General features: G+C 22.9%; 2 protein-coding genes across 3 annotated transcripts; both read left to right on the top strand.

Moving 5' to 3' along the window:
* The first annotated feature begins 445 nt into the window (after positions 1-445).
* Positions 446-7,169, top strand: LOC127283929 (prosaposin). Of its 2 annotated transcripts, none has more exons than XM_051309070.1 (14): positions 446-613; positions 2,309-2,414; positions 2,633-3,002; positions 3,222-3,515; positions 3,710-3,898; positions 4,048-4,167; positions 4,243-4,473; positions 4,758-4,892; positions 5,043-5,210; positions 5,369-5,603; positions 5,818-6,132; positions 6,355-6,494; positions 6,570-6,726; positions 6,916-7,169. In XM_051309070.1, exons 1-14 carry the CDS (start codon positions 574-576, stop codon positions 6,939-6,941), a joined length of 2,526 nt encoding a protein of 841 aa, XP_051165027.1. In that variant the 5' UTR covers positions 446-573; the 3' UTR covers positions 6,942-7,169. The 2 variants fall into 2 exon arrangements, with proteins under 2 accessions (XP_051165027.1, XP_051165026.1); XM_051309069.1 differs by having other exon boundaries at positions 6,570-6,794.
* Positions 7,170-7,760: 591 nt separating this feature from the next.
* LOC127283983 (ras association domain-containing protein 4) lies at positions 7,761-13,036 on the top strand. The gene is made up of 10 exons (XM_051309211.1): positions 7,761-7,974; positions 8,399-8,493; positions 8,812-8,942; positions 9,288-9,363; positions 10,940-11,080; positions 11,247-11,423; positions 11,498-11,998; positions 12,181-12,463; positions 12,582-12,801; positions 12,953-13,036. The coding sequence occupies exons 1-10, from the start codon at positions 7,935-7,937 to the stop codon at positions 13,011-13,013; spliced, it is 1,725 nt and encodes a 574-aa protein (XP_051165168.1). The 5' UTR covers positions 7,761-7,934; the 3' UTR covers positions 13,014-13,036.
* Positions 13,037-14,478: the final 1,442 nt, after the last annotated feature.

Raw genomic sequence — 14,478 nt, 5'->3', positions numbered from 1 at the left:
AAGCCAAATTGTTATTAAATTAAATAATTATCAGTAAAAATTTAACTGAAAATAAATTAAAAGTTATAACCGAAATTTTTTTCAATTTTCACATAACCTAAAAACGAATGTAATTTAATTGATAGGATTGATAGTTATTTGTATAACTAAATAATTAGTAGAAATATTAGTTTATACAAAAATATAAAGAATTTACCATAACCAATAGTTGTGAAAAATAATCATTTTTATGATTTTTATGGAGAAAATAAAGAATAAATTCTAAAAGAAACGTTCAATCTTGTTTGATCTTGTTCATATTGTTGAACCGACTGAGACTGAAAACGAAATAATTGTTATCATTCGAGATGCGCTTTCGAAAAATCTGTTTTATCGACATTCAATTATGTTACCATTCGAGTTTAAGTAAACATCTGTATTATCGACATTTGCATTCATCTGTCAATCTACTTAAATACTACGTCATTCTTTGGTGATTCTTTGACTGATTCGATTGAAAAAGAACATACTACGTCTTGTTTTGAATACTTTTTTTCCATTAAAAGAAAATCCCTGTGTGCTTGTGGAAAAAAAATGAAGGAGATTCTAATCGCGTTATTCGCGATTATAGCTGGTGAGTTTTTTTTTCGTTTGTTTGCCCCTTTACTATAACCTAAGATTTAGTTGCACTATTTTTGTTTTGTATTTCCTTTGTTTTAAACAAAAGCTCATTAATGAACTACATAAATACTTGCATTCTTCAGTAGTTTCCGGTGAGAAATCACTGAATTTATGAACGATTTGTATTAATCAATTTAGCAAATCTTTCTGATTTCCATGATCATTTGTTTTATAATTTTTTTTTTCTTCTAGAAAATTATGCAACTTGTAATAATTAATATTAGAGTTTCGAGAATTTTTTATTTTATTATTTTTTTTTCTATAATTTATTTATTAACTGGATTCGTCCCCGGAAGTACTGAGCATATATTATAACCTGTGGTTAGATGATTCAGAAAAAAGTAACTTGTTTTCTCTGTTTCTCAGAAATTCAAGTAACTCTTCATTGTTACCAGATGAAGAAATTTCGTCATTTTAAAGTTTTTTAAAAATTACTTTCATGACTAATCACAAAAAAGGCATATTAAGAATAATATTTAATTATTTATTTTTCAATTTCTAAACTAACCAAATTTATATTTTAGCAAAAAAATTTTTTAAATATAAGTAAAAAATATTTAATTTTCATACAAATGTCGAATTAATTTTGTAAAATAGTTAAATCAATTGTTTATAATATTAATTTTTTTTATTTCTCATGCAACTTTTACTTTCGATAATAAATAATATAGTTTATTCATCGAGGATTGCGAGAAAGTCCAAAGTTCTTGTAAGTTATCACATCTTTAAAAATATAGAATGAAACTACGTTTAAAAGTGAACTATTTTTAAAACTTTTGTAGCTCTAATTTTTTTTTCTTTATATACATATTATGTTTATAGGTCATTTTAGATAAAAAAAACCACTTTTTTTTTAAATTTATTATTTCTATGAATACAAATATTATTCTGAGGTAAATAATATTTTAGAATTAAAAATAAAAAAAAATCGTATAATGTAATTTTCAAAAAGAGGAACTTGTTAATTTTCAAAACAAAGTCTTTTGTTGGATGCACATACACGGAAAGGGGAGTATAATACTTGATAACACACGAGTTATTGATAAGGGGAAGTAGATTCTTGAAACATGAGAATATTTTGAAATTCACTCTTTAAGAATGACAAATCTCTTGTATGAAAAAAAAAAAAGATTATTTATCAATTAGGTAGTATTATATTTCATTTTAAGTATTTATAAAGAACATTCTTTTAGAAGTTGTGCGCAAAAAAAAATGCCATTAATAACTTTTTAAATTTATATAATTTTTTTTTCCTTTTCTAAATAATTTATCCATTTTTTTATTTTGAATTTTTATTTTATTTTTTTTTTTTAATTTTCTCCTTTTCTTTATTATAAATTTATTTTTATCATTAATTTTTTTCTATGTAGTAGTTTCTGGAGGAATAATAAATTATCATAATATGTTTACGTAATTGAATTAAGAATAATAAGATTAAACTATTTTTAATACTCAGAAATAGGGTCAAATGCAGTAAATGTAAATAAATTATCTCATTTTCACCAAATGACTGAATTTTTATTTTTTTCGAAGGTAATATTTTAATTATATCCTTCATTGGTTATTTTATATTTTTAGTTTCGATTAAATTTTTAAAATAATAAAAAAAGTTCAAAATTTTGAGAAAAAAAAAAATATATTTTTTCAGTCTCATCGGCAGCAGTGATAATCAAAGCTGAGGGACAAGAGACACCTCATCTTTTGGGTGCAAAGGCTTGCACATGGGGACCTTCTTATTGGTGTCAGAATCTCACGTACGTTTTTTGAATTTAATAAACAATTTTTTTTTTTTTTTTTAATTTAAAAAATTTCGATTAAATTAAAAAAAAATAAATGAAAATTATTTTTATATTAGAAATTTACTTCAAAATTTTCAGTAACAATTTTTATTAATTTGTATATTTTCACCACTTTTGGACGTAAAATATTAAATAATAGAGAAATAGTAATTTTGGAATTTTTTTTTTCACAGGACTTCGGCAGGATGTAGAGCGACGAAACATTGTATACAAAAAGAATGGATACACATGAAAGTACCTGAGGATAATGACAGTGTTTGTGGTATTTGTAAGGATATGGTTACGCAGGCACGTGATCAATTGGAAAGCAATCAAACACAACAAGATTTAAAAGATGTTTTTGAGGGTAGTTGTAAATTAATTCACATCAAGCCAATTGTAAAGGAATGCATTAAACTTGCCGATGAATTTGTTCCCGATCTTGTTGAAACATTGGCATCACAAATGGATCCATCAGTTGTTTGCTCAGTCGCTGGTCTTTGTAATTCGGCTCATATTGATCAATTGCTACTTGAATATAAAGAAGCCAATACCGAAACAAAGGCAAATAAACGTTTTATTTTTACATATTTTATCCAAAAAAAAAAAAAAAAAAAAAACTGTTGCAGACTATTCGAAAAAAAAGTTTACATTCTAATTTCCAAAATATAGTAAAATTTTCTTTAAACTTAGTTGGCAACGAATTTTTAATAATTTCATATTAAAATATTTATTTTTGTCAATTTTTGCATAATTTTTATTTCTATATTATTGAAATTAAAGGTAGAGAAGAGGCCATTTGGTGATGATGAACTTGATCCAAACGAATGTTCAAAATGCTTTACAATTGCAACTCATATGGAAAATAAATTTCACACAACGTCACGCGATAATTTCCTTCAACATTTACTTAATATTTGCGGACAATTCAGTTCATTTTCAGATGCATGCTCATCAATTGTTTTAATGCATTTTGAAACTATTTACGATCATTTGCAAAATAATTTGAAAGCTCAAAATATTTGTCATCTCTCCGGACAATGTAGCAGTAAATTCCACAAACACGATGACGAGAAGGTAATTGATTTAATTATATAGATATATATTTTTCTGACACACAAAGCATAAAAATTCTGTTAACATTTAATTTAAATTATAAAAATATATTTGTTAGAATTTTATTTTAAATTAATTAAAATTAAACTATTTGTAAAAATAAATATATATTTTTTAAATTATATATAATTTTTTTTTTTTAATTTCAAAAATAGAATTTGGAAGTTGAAATTCGTCCATTGTCCAGTGTTGGAATGGTTGAAATCGGCGATGATTTGCCTTGCAAATTGTGCGAACAATTAGTTACACATTTAAAAGAACTTTTGGTTGCAAATACAACTGAGGCTGAATTTAAAACGGTTCTCGATGGACTTTGCAAACAGACCCATTCATTTGCTCCTGAAGTAAGTTAAAAAAATGTTTAAAATTATTTAGTAAATTTTGTTATTAAGTATTTAGTATTTTTTAGTCTTATTATGTTTTACATATAGAATTTGTAAAAAATATTTCTTTTTTTTTAGTATTTACAAAATATTATTTTATTTCTTTTCAGTGTAAATCAATTGTTGATCAATATTATCCTGAAATTTATTCTTTCCTAACGTCAAAATTAAATGGCAATGAAGTTTGTTTAATAGCTGGAATTTGTCCAATGCCCGATAAAAGTGTTTATGTGAGTATTTAAAAATTGAAAAATAAAAATTAATTTTATAAATAAAAAAATATATATATATATAATCAATTTTAGAATGGACCAATTGCACCTCTTTTGCCTGAAACAACGAGAATAATTGCTGAGAAATTTGTCCAAAATCAACATCACTCAGAAGCTGAAGAAATGCAATTGCCAATTGAGAGACATTTGTCATTTTCTAGTATTTTATCACCACGAATGGACGTTGAAGGCAAAACAACTTGTGCTTTTTGCGAGATGCTTATACATTACGTGCAAGAAGTTCTCACGACTCCAAAAACCGAGGTAATTTATTTTTTTAATTAAATTATTTTTTAAAATAAAATTTAAAACAAATAATCTATAGATTTTTAATTAAGAAATTAATTTTCTTTTTAAATTAAAATAAGAAAATAAATTAAATTTTTTTCATTAATAATTAATAAAATTAAATATATTTAAATAATAAAAATATTTTTAAAAAATTGAATTTTCAATTTATGTGAATTTCATTTTTATTAATTTGAATGACAATATTTTTTATTAAATTAATATATCCTATGTACATTTTTTTTTTTTTTTTTTTTAAGGAGGAAGTGAAGCAAGTTTTTGACAAAGTTTGCATAAAATTACCATCGTCAGTCAAAGATACATGTGATGAATTTATCAACGCTTACGGCGACGCTGTTATAGCAATTCTCGTTCAAGAAATCGATCCAGTAAAAGTAAATAATATTTTTTTTTACTCTTATGATGATTTTAATTTAAATGTTTTATTTTAGAATAATTTTGAAAAATAGTTCATTACAATTTACATACAAAAAAACGTAATATTAAAAAAAATAACATTTTTTTTCGATTTTTTCTATTTATAGATATGTCCAATGATTAACGTCTGTCCCTCACAAAAACAATTGGAATTTTGGGAAAAAATTCCATCTGAAATGATAATAAAAACTGAAGTTAATGACAAACCAAGTTGTCCACTTTGTTTACTTGCTTTGGAACAAATTTACAATACTATTAAAAATAATAAAACTGAGGTGAGAAAACTACATAATATTTTGTATTTTTCTTTTTCAATTCAAGAAAATTGAATTATATTCAATTTAATTGTATTATTATTATTATATTATTATAATTATAAATTTTATAATAATTGTTGAAACAAAATTAAAATCAAATTAATTTTTGTTTGCAGGCTAATATTGAATATCAATTAAGTAGATTGTGTACTCATTTACCAAAGAGTTTAGTTGAAGAATGCAATGATTTAGTTAAGGGATATAGTCGTGAACTTATTGAAATGTTACTCGCTGATCTTACACCACAAGAAGTTTGCACCTCTATTAAATTATGCGATCCTCAAAAACACGTTGGTCCAACAATTGATACTGTCATTAATTCTTATCCAGTTGATAAAAATGGAGAAATCAGTGAGTACAAAAATCTTACCTTAATTTAATTAATTTCAATTTAAATCGAATTTTCATTTTATTTTCTTATTTATTTAGTTTATTATCAATTATTTAATTTTTATTTGTATTAAAAATTTTTTAATATTAATATTAATCGATTAAAAATTTAGAAAATAAAATAAAAATATAATATTAATAAAATAAAAAACATCATTCATTTCATTTTCTTTAGTTACAAATGAAATTCCCAATTTTTCATTACATCCAACTGTAAAGAAATCATTGAAAGATGACACCGAATGTGTAATTTGTGAATTTATTATGCAATACTTGGAGAAAGCATTGAGTAATAAAAAAACAAAAGAAGAAATTGAACACGTTGTACATGTGATTTGTAATCATTTGCCAAAAACAGTATCCAAGGAATGTAATCAATTTGTTGATGATTATGCGGAAGTTGTAATTGATCTTTTATCAAAAGACGTTAGTCCCAAGGAAGTTTGTTCAATGATTAGCCTTTGCAATACGACTATGCAAGATTTTAAAAGTAAAATAAATTTTATTCAATTATTTTTAGTTTTTTAAAGAATTTTATTTCTATAACAAAAATTACGTTTTTCATTAAATTCTTTTATCTGATGCTTTTCTCTATTTTTTTATTTCCTCATTTTTTATTCTTAAATGTTTAATGAATTAAAAGTAATTTTTGTCGAAATTTTTTTTTTTTAAGAAAAAATTTGAGAAATTAAATGGAATATTTTTCTTTTAGAATCAGTTAGCGAATGTGCTCTATGTATGGATATTGAATCGCACATTTACAAAAAAGTTGGCGATACAAAAGACGTTGATGAGATTGAGGCAATTATTTCCAAAGTTTGTAAATATTTATCACCAGTTCATGAACATAAAGTGAGTAAATATTAAATTATTTATTTTTGTTGTTGTTATTTTCTTTAAATTTATTAAAAATATTTTAATTTCCAGTGTACGATGATGATGGAAATATACGAACCAAGTATGATTAATATAATGAATAATTATGAGGAATCGCCAAAAATTTGTAGTAAACTTGCCCTTTGTTCAAAAAATGAATATTTGATGTTAGTCGATAAACATAGAGAAAGGCGCGATATCATTGAAGGTAATAAAGATTGCACTTGGGGTATTAGTTATTTGTGTTCCAGCAAAGAAGCAACAAAAAAATGCGACGTAATATTTTCAAATATTTTTACCTTTTAATAATATAATAAAAAAAAAAGAAAAAACTTTTTTTTTTCACTTTAATTTACTTTAATTTAGAATATTTAATGAAACAAATTATTTTTTACAGGTCGAAGAGTACTGCAGGAGAATTAATGAATTCAATGATAAAACATCTAAAGAAACAAATTCGCAATAACGCGAAATGCGAAAATAACTTTTCGATCAAAATATAGATCAAATATTAAAATAATTTTTATACTGAAATGAAAATTCGATGACAAAAACGTTTTTTTTTTAAATAAATATGAAAAAAGTAATTCATAATTTGAAAACTTTTTGCATCAATGTATAACAATTACTTAATAAATCTTATATCGTTTATATATATATATATTAACATTAACGTATAAGTAAAAAAAAACTAGAAATTTTATTTAGTAGACATTGTTTAAATTAAGTTCTCTTCCAATTTTCTTTAATAATTTATACAAAAAAAAAAAAAAATTAGGTATAAATTTTTAATAATTACTTTTTTCTTTAATAAAACAATTTTTTTTTATTTCACTTAATTTTCGGAAGCATAAGAATCCATGAAAATGTACTTTCAATTTTTAGTACTGTAAGTTTACTGTGATAATGAATAAATAAAAATTCTTTTAAAATGTAAAGTAATTGTTAATTTTTTTCAATTAAAAGCGCAAAAATTGGGGAAATATTTTTAAATAATGTTATCTAATTTTTTTAATATTTCAAAATTAACGAAATAAAAATACATTACCTTTTAGAAATTCATTTGAAAAAAATTATTATCAGGTTGTAAATTTAATTTTCATTATATTTAATATATGGAGATTTTATAGTTTCGTGCGCCAAAAGTGACCAATGAGCGCAATTGTTGTGAAGTATGCGCATTGTCCTTGTGTCATACTTTGGAAATTCTACATTTCGCGCATGCTCATTGCACTCAGTGAATTCTTTTATCAATCAAAAAGATCTTTATAATCATTCTTTTTTCTTTTGTGATTGTTTGTGTGTGTGTATGACTATTTTATGAATAGAATTTTTTTTCGAACAAATCAGTGAATGTGTAAATTAAAAAAATTAATTAAAACGAATGTTTTTTAGTATAAAAATAATTTTATCAGCATGTGGAAGTGCCACAAATGTGGAAAACCCGTTTACTTTGGTTAGTAATTGCCATCCATTTTCTTTTAATTATAAAAATACAATTCTTTGTTATTATTTTAACAAATCTATTAAATTAAATTTTCATTTGACAACATTTCTTTCGATTATTATTATTTCTTTTTTTTTATTAATTAAATATGCAACAATGTTTGAAAAATTCAGGTCAATGTACTATTTTCTAGGTTATCTTTTTTTTTGACGTTTCGGAATGTCAAAATTTCTGCAATTTTATACATTTTGCTTTTTGAATATTATTGTCTGAGTGTCGAATATATCATTTCAATGCTAGATATATCGGTAATAAAAATATTTTATTGGAATATTATATTAAATATAATTAATTGTATATAAAACAGTAAGTTTATGATAACATTCAATTGAGGGGGGAAAATATGTTTAAGAAAATAAAAATGTAATTTCAGCGGAACGTAAACAATCATTGGGATACGATTGGCATCCCGAGTGTTTACGATGTGAGGAGTGTGGAAAACGATTAAATCCAGGACAGCATGCAGAGGTAATTAATTGTTATTTTTGAATTTTATTCTGTGGGCGAAATTAAAAGATTTTTTTTACGATCTTATTTAAATGGAATAGATGTTAGTAAAATAAATAAAATAGATGTTTTAAAAATGTATATTTTTTTTTCTTTCTATATCATTATTTTTAAATTAAAGATTAATTATAATTATTATTTTTATTAATTATTAATAATTATTATTAATACTTTAAATTATTATTATTATTATACATTTTATTCTTTCGTAATTTTTCGTTTATGAATAAGTTTTTATTCTGTACAATTTTTTAAAAATTATTAATATTTTTTTACTAGCATAAAGGTGTTCCGTATTGTCATGTCCCTTGTTATGGAGCGCTTTTTGGTCCTCAATTATTTGGTCATGGTACACGAGTTGAATCTCATACTAGTTTTGGAAAAAAAGAACTTCGCTCGACATTGCCAAGGTAATTTTTTTAAAAGCTATAATTTTTTTTTCTCTCCTTTTACCCCCCAAAAAATCGACTTTTTTAATCACTTGTTAAATAAAAGTAAAATTAATAGAAGTTGTTGAAAGAAATTAAATAATTTGTTAAAAAAAAATAAATAAAAAATATTCTAGATTTTAATCTTAAAAATGTTATAGTGCATTTTATTATTTTATGTAAATTAATTGTATATATTTTATTTTTAAAAAAATTTGTTCAATATTTTTTCGAGATTTAAATATTACATAAAAATATCTATTTACAATTAAAAATTTAATTTCTTATCTTAATCAAATTTTTGGGAAATTATTTTTTATATTTTAGATCGCATTTGGAATCGAAACTAAAAGTTTTTAATCAATATTATGAAGGAAAAAGTGGAGGAATCCGAAGCCGAGAGGTATTTTAATTAATTTATTTCGTTTTTTAGGAAATAAATATTAAAATAATGAAATAATTATCTAATGTTGAAGAATATTCATTTTTCAAATTTCTTTCTGATTTTATTTTTTTTGATTTCCAACAACAAATCGACTAATTTTTTTTTTTTTACAATTATTAGCATACAAAAATGTACGAAATTTTTCAAAATCTATCAAAATAATTAAATTTTTTAAAATTAACATTTATTTTTTTTTTCGGAAAAAATTGAATTTCAGGCCATTTTAAATTGAAATTCTTTGTAAATTTATACTTTTGAATTTTTTTAATACAAATTTCAGTCAATGATGAAATTTTAGGAAATTTTGGATTAAAAATTTTTGTAAATAATTAATTTTTTAAAAAACTATTAAAATTATTAAAAATGATTAATTTGGCGAAGAATTTTAGATAAAAATTTATAAATACTTAAATTTTGGAGTAGTTCCTATTAAGATTTTTAGAATTAATTGAATTTCAAAAGATTTGAAATTGAAAATAGTAAATTTCAATGGCTGAAGATTTTTTTTTTCTTACAAATTTTTTATAATAATTGAGTATAAATTATTATTAATTTTTTGTTAATCACTAAATTATAAAAGATTTACAATTGAAAATTTAGAAAATATTTGAAAGTAATAAAAAATTTTATAGATACAAATTTTTTGTAAAAATGTTATTTTCGATGTACATATTTGAAAATTATTAATATCTCGAAGAGCTGCAATCAAAGTTTTTATTAATATAATGGAATTTTTGAAAAATTTATAATTTAACTTTTTTACAAATAAATTCTGGAATTTAAAATTAATGTGCTAAAAGCAATAATTTTAAGTTTGTTATTGCTTAAAATTAAATTATTGAAGAAGTTTATTGAATTTTTTGAAAATGATAAAATTTGCAAAGAGTTTTAGTCAACTTTTTTTATTTGTAAATAATATAAATATATGGATTTAATAGAAATAAATCAATTTTAAAAGAATTGCTATTAAAAGTTTTGACCTTTTTCTACTATTTTACAGATTTTAAACTAAAAATTTCAAAAATAATTCAATTATCGAAGAATTTATTCAAAATTATGAAATAATTAAGTTTTTTTTAAATAACAATAATTTAAATTGTAAGGCAGGAGGAGGATTTAAAGGAAATTGTAAAGGTCCATGAAAAGGACATGCAATGAAATAAATTATTATTATTATAATTTAAATTGTAATTTTGAAAATAATAGAATTTTCGAATATATTGAATTAAAAGAATTGTAAGTAATTGAAATTCGTAAAATTTTTTTGTAAGTTTTGAAAATTATGGAATTTTTAAAAAGAATTTCATTAAAACTTTTGAAAATGTGTAATTGATTTTTTTTTTTTTTTAAAGAATTTGAAATGTTTTTTATACAATATTTAAATATTTGTTTAATAAATAAATAAATGTTTGTTTAAGATAATTTTCATTCGATCAAATTTTCATTTATTACAATTTTTTTAAAAATAGAATTCACATTTGATAAAAAAGAAAAAAAAACCCTGATAAAATAATAAATAATTTATATTTAATAGGTGAATGGACGATTAATTTTGGAAGGAGCATTAAGAATTTATTGGGGTGTACGAGGTGTTATTCACTTAAAGGAAGATGACGATCAACGAACGGTTGTCACTGCTAGACATAGAAATTCCTGTAGACGAAGTGTTGCTGATGTTTGTATTTTTCATTTTTCTCTAATTAAATTCAATAGAGATTTTATGTTTTTAAAGGAAAAAAAAATTTTGTTTTTAACTTTCTATGAATATTTAATATTTATAAATTATTAAAATATTATTTCATAACAATTGATTAGTTAATAAATTTTTTCCTTCAATTTAGGAAGTTGATAAAGGTGAAATAATAGACACAACAAAGAATTTGTCAACAGTTGAAAATAATTTGGAAAGTGAATCAGAATCAGTTCCACCATCTCCTGATCATTTAAAAAGTTTAACTCTACCCATGAAATTGGAAGTTAAAACTTCAGAATGGGACGAACTCGATGAACTTCTTCAGGTAAATTTTATGTCAATTAAAAAAATAATTTTTTAAAAATGAAAATTAATTAAGAAAATTGAAATATTTTTCAGGTGGAACGAAAAGTGGAGGAGGGTAATAAACTTTATCAAACAATGCCTGAAAGTTTACCATCAATAAGTTCACATTCCAGTAATGAAATAACATCGCCGCAAATTGCTCGTTCAAATAATGAAACACACGTGAAAAATGGTTCGATAACAAATAGTCCAAATCATAAATTGGATAAAGGAAGTGAAAGTAGTATTAGCAGTACACCAACTCATAGTGTTGGTGATAGTTCTTCCAGTACTGATACGCCAATTTATCATGGAACACCAAATAAAAATGGCACACTACGTCAAGTCGAATATTTTGATAGTTTAGACAAAAGTATAGCTAGTAATAGATCGATTGACAGTGATGAAAGTTGGATAGAAAAGGGATTAAATCGATCAATGTCAGGTCCCGATTGTTTACAGAGGCATCGAAACGACAGCGATACCGATTCGGTGAATTCACTTCAATTTCGTGACGATGATAATATGACCATGTCAACTGACAGTGGATTAGAGGTTCTTGTTTAAATTTATTTTATCTATCATACATAGTTACAAAAATTAATTTTTTTTAAAAGAATTAATAATTGATTTATTATTTTTAACGTTAAATATAAGATTACGGAACAATTTACAAAATTTGAATTCATTTATTAAAATAGTTAAATAAGCAATTTTTTTTCAATTGTTATTTTCAGTTGGACGGCGTTGTTTTGCGTCGAAAACAAGGATCGACAGCAATAAGACGTCGACCCGGAGGAAGACGTCAATCGCGTAATCGATTGCGACGACGTTGTTCGATTAATGGACATTTTTATAATCGTGAAACAAGTTTTTTTACACCACCACATGGATCACAAATGTCCGTTTGGGTCACTAGTCTCGTAAGCTCTCAGGAAGTTATTAATTTGATGCTTGACAAATACAAGGTCGATGCTAAACCTGATAATTTTGCTCTCTTTGTCATTCGTGATAATGGAGGTGAGATTTATTGTTTTCATTCTCGAAAGAAATATTTTAAGAAAATCAAAAATTATTTTTTTTTTTGAAAACTTGGAATTTCTTTTTTATTTGTTTAAAAATTGAAATTTTATTTTAGAACAACGAAGACTGCGTGACGAAGAATATCCATTGGAAGTAAGAGTTGTTTTGGGACCTCATGAAAATATTGCCCGCCTTTTTCTTGTCGATAAACTCTCAACACCTGAAATAAGTTCCGATGTTGCACAATTTTTGAATTTATCTCTCGCCGAGTGTCAAGGAATTTTACAACGTTATCATCATGAGGAAGAAAGACATATTTTGCTTCTTAAAGAAAAGTAAGTTTCCCCCTTTTTTAGGCTAATTTTTCAAATAATTATCATTTTACAATAAAAAGAAATAAAAAATTTGTTTAAAAAAATAATTTTGTTTTATGTTTAGTAAAATATTTTAATTTTGCAAAAAAATTAATTAATTTTTTATTTTTAGATACAAAGAAATGCGTCGACGAATAAAACAAAGAATGGAAGATCTTAAAGTTCGATTATAAGACAAAAAAAAAAAAAAAACAAATGGATTGACGTACGTATGAAAAAAGTCTTGAAATATTTTTTTTTTTTTGAATATTTTCAAATATTTGGAGACTCAAAAAATAATTATTGTACATTTCTCTAATTTTCTTTCTTTGTTTAAAAAAACAAAATAAGAGTGCAATTCGCCTATGAAAAAGGTTTTAAATTATCGCAATTCCAAATAATTTGATACAAACAAAAAAACGCTCCAATTTTATTGAATTCCAAACATAGATTTTTTGACTCACAATATTATTAATATATAATTGTGAGAAAATTTTAGAATTTTTTATCTATAGAAGAAAGTAGAATTTCTTGCACAATTATTGTTGGCATGGAGTCGACAATCATTTAGTAAAATACGTGTATTATAATAATTATTCACAGGAACATTTAATCTAGTTTAGATTTATGTGCGATTAAAAAAAAAAAAAAAAAATGCATGTCTACATCGATAACATTATCATATATTTGAAAATTAACCTTACATGGGAACTTGATTTTATTCTACGATAAAATTTATATTTATGCCAGAGAAAAAAAATGAAATTGGTGCTTTTCAATTTTAAATTGAATTAATTTTTTTCTAATTTTTCATAATTCTCTTGTTTTTACTTTTTCATATTATTAGTAGTAATAATTATTAAATAATTAATTATTAAATATTACTAATAATAATATTAATAATATAATAATAATTAATATAATTAATATATAGTTTAATAATATTAATTAAATATTTTTTGTAATTTAAAAATTTTGATATAAATTTAAATTGAAAATCATTTCCCTATTACAATACAATTATCTCGTTTCTTAAAATTTAATATATTACAGAAAAGTAATAATAATTATTATTTCAATAATACCGAAAATGTGGTCTGTGAAAATGAATTTTTTCACGTAAACAACTGTGATTACGCAAATCCATTACTTAAAATCCATAAAAAAAAAACTTGAAAGTACAATAAAAACCGATACTTTTCAAGATAATACATATAAATGAAAGATCCAAATTATTTTTATTGATACTAAAATTTTTTTACTAAAAAAAAATTGAATAACTATACATTTTATAAAATAGCTAAATGTCTCGATTTTTTAACATATTTACTTTATTTTCTTTTTTTATAACAAATATAATCGAATTTATCGTAACTTTTTTTTTTAATCTTAAGTTGTTCCATATTATTAAAAAAAAAAAATTTTCTTCCATTTTAAAGAATTTTAAAGAACTTCCACTTTAAAGAATATTAATAATTTTTAATTATCTAATTAAATTAGTTAATAAAAAAAAAAATAATTAACTTTTTTTCTTTGTACTTTATCCAATACTGGATGCAAAATTATATTTCATTTTGTTTAAAATTCAATTTTCAAGATTTTCTTTTTCTACAATAAGAACAACCTGTGATCTCGAAACTTGTATGGTCAGTGGAACGC

Source organism: Leptopilina boulardi, unplaced genomic scaffold, assembly GCF_019393585.1.
Source record: "Leptopilina boulardi isolate dan_hultmark-lab unplaced genomic scaffold, ZJU_Lbou_2.1 LbouV2_316, whole genome shotgun sequence".
NCBI lineage: Eukaryota > Metazoa > Arthropoda > Insecta > Hymenoptera > Figitidae > Leptopilina > Leptopilina boulardi.
The sequence above is the reverse complement of the archived record's forward strand: the minus strand, read 5'-3'. Positions and strand labels throughout refer to the sequence as shown.

What these genes read in the sequence shown, in the direction of transcription:
- LOC127283929 (XM_051309069.1), top strand. Translation starts at nt 574, where the DNA reads ATGAAGGAGATTCTAATCGCGTTATTCGCGATTATAGCTG. An exon ending in TGCCCGATAAAAGTGTTTAT is followed by an intron (nt 4,168 to 4,242) that starts GTGAGTATTTAA and finishes AATCAATTTTAG; the next exon opens with AATGGACCAATTGCACCTCT. An exon ending in GACTATGCAAGATTTTAAAA is followed by an intron (nt 6,133 to 6,354) that starts GTAAAATAAATT and finishes TTTTTCTTTTAG; the next exon opens with AATCAGTTAGCGAATGTGCT.
- LOC127283983 (XM_051309211.1), top strand. Translation starts at nt 7,935, where the DNA reads ATGTGGAAGTGCCACAAATGTGGAAAACCCGTTTACTTTG. An exon ending in AACTCGATGAACTTCTTCAG is followed by an intron (nt 11,424 to 11,497) that starts GTAAATTTTATG and finishes AATATTTTTCAG; the next exon opens with GTGGAACGAAAAGTGGAGGA. An exon ending in CAACTGACAGTGGATTAGAG is followed by an intron (nt 11,999 to 12,180) that starts GTTCTTGTTTAA and finishes TGTTATTTTCAG; the next exon opens with TTGGACGGCGTTGTTTTGCG.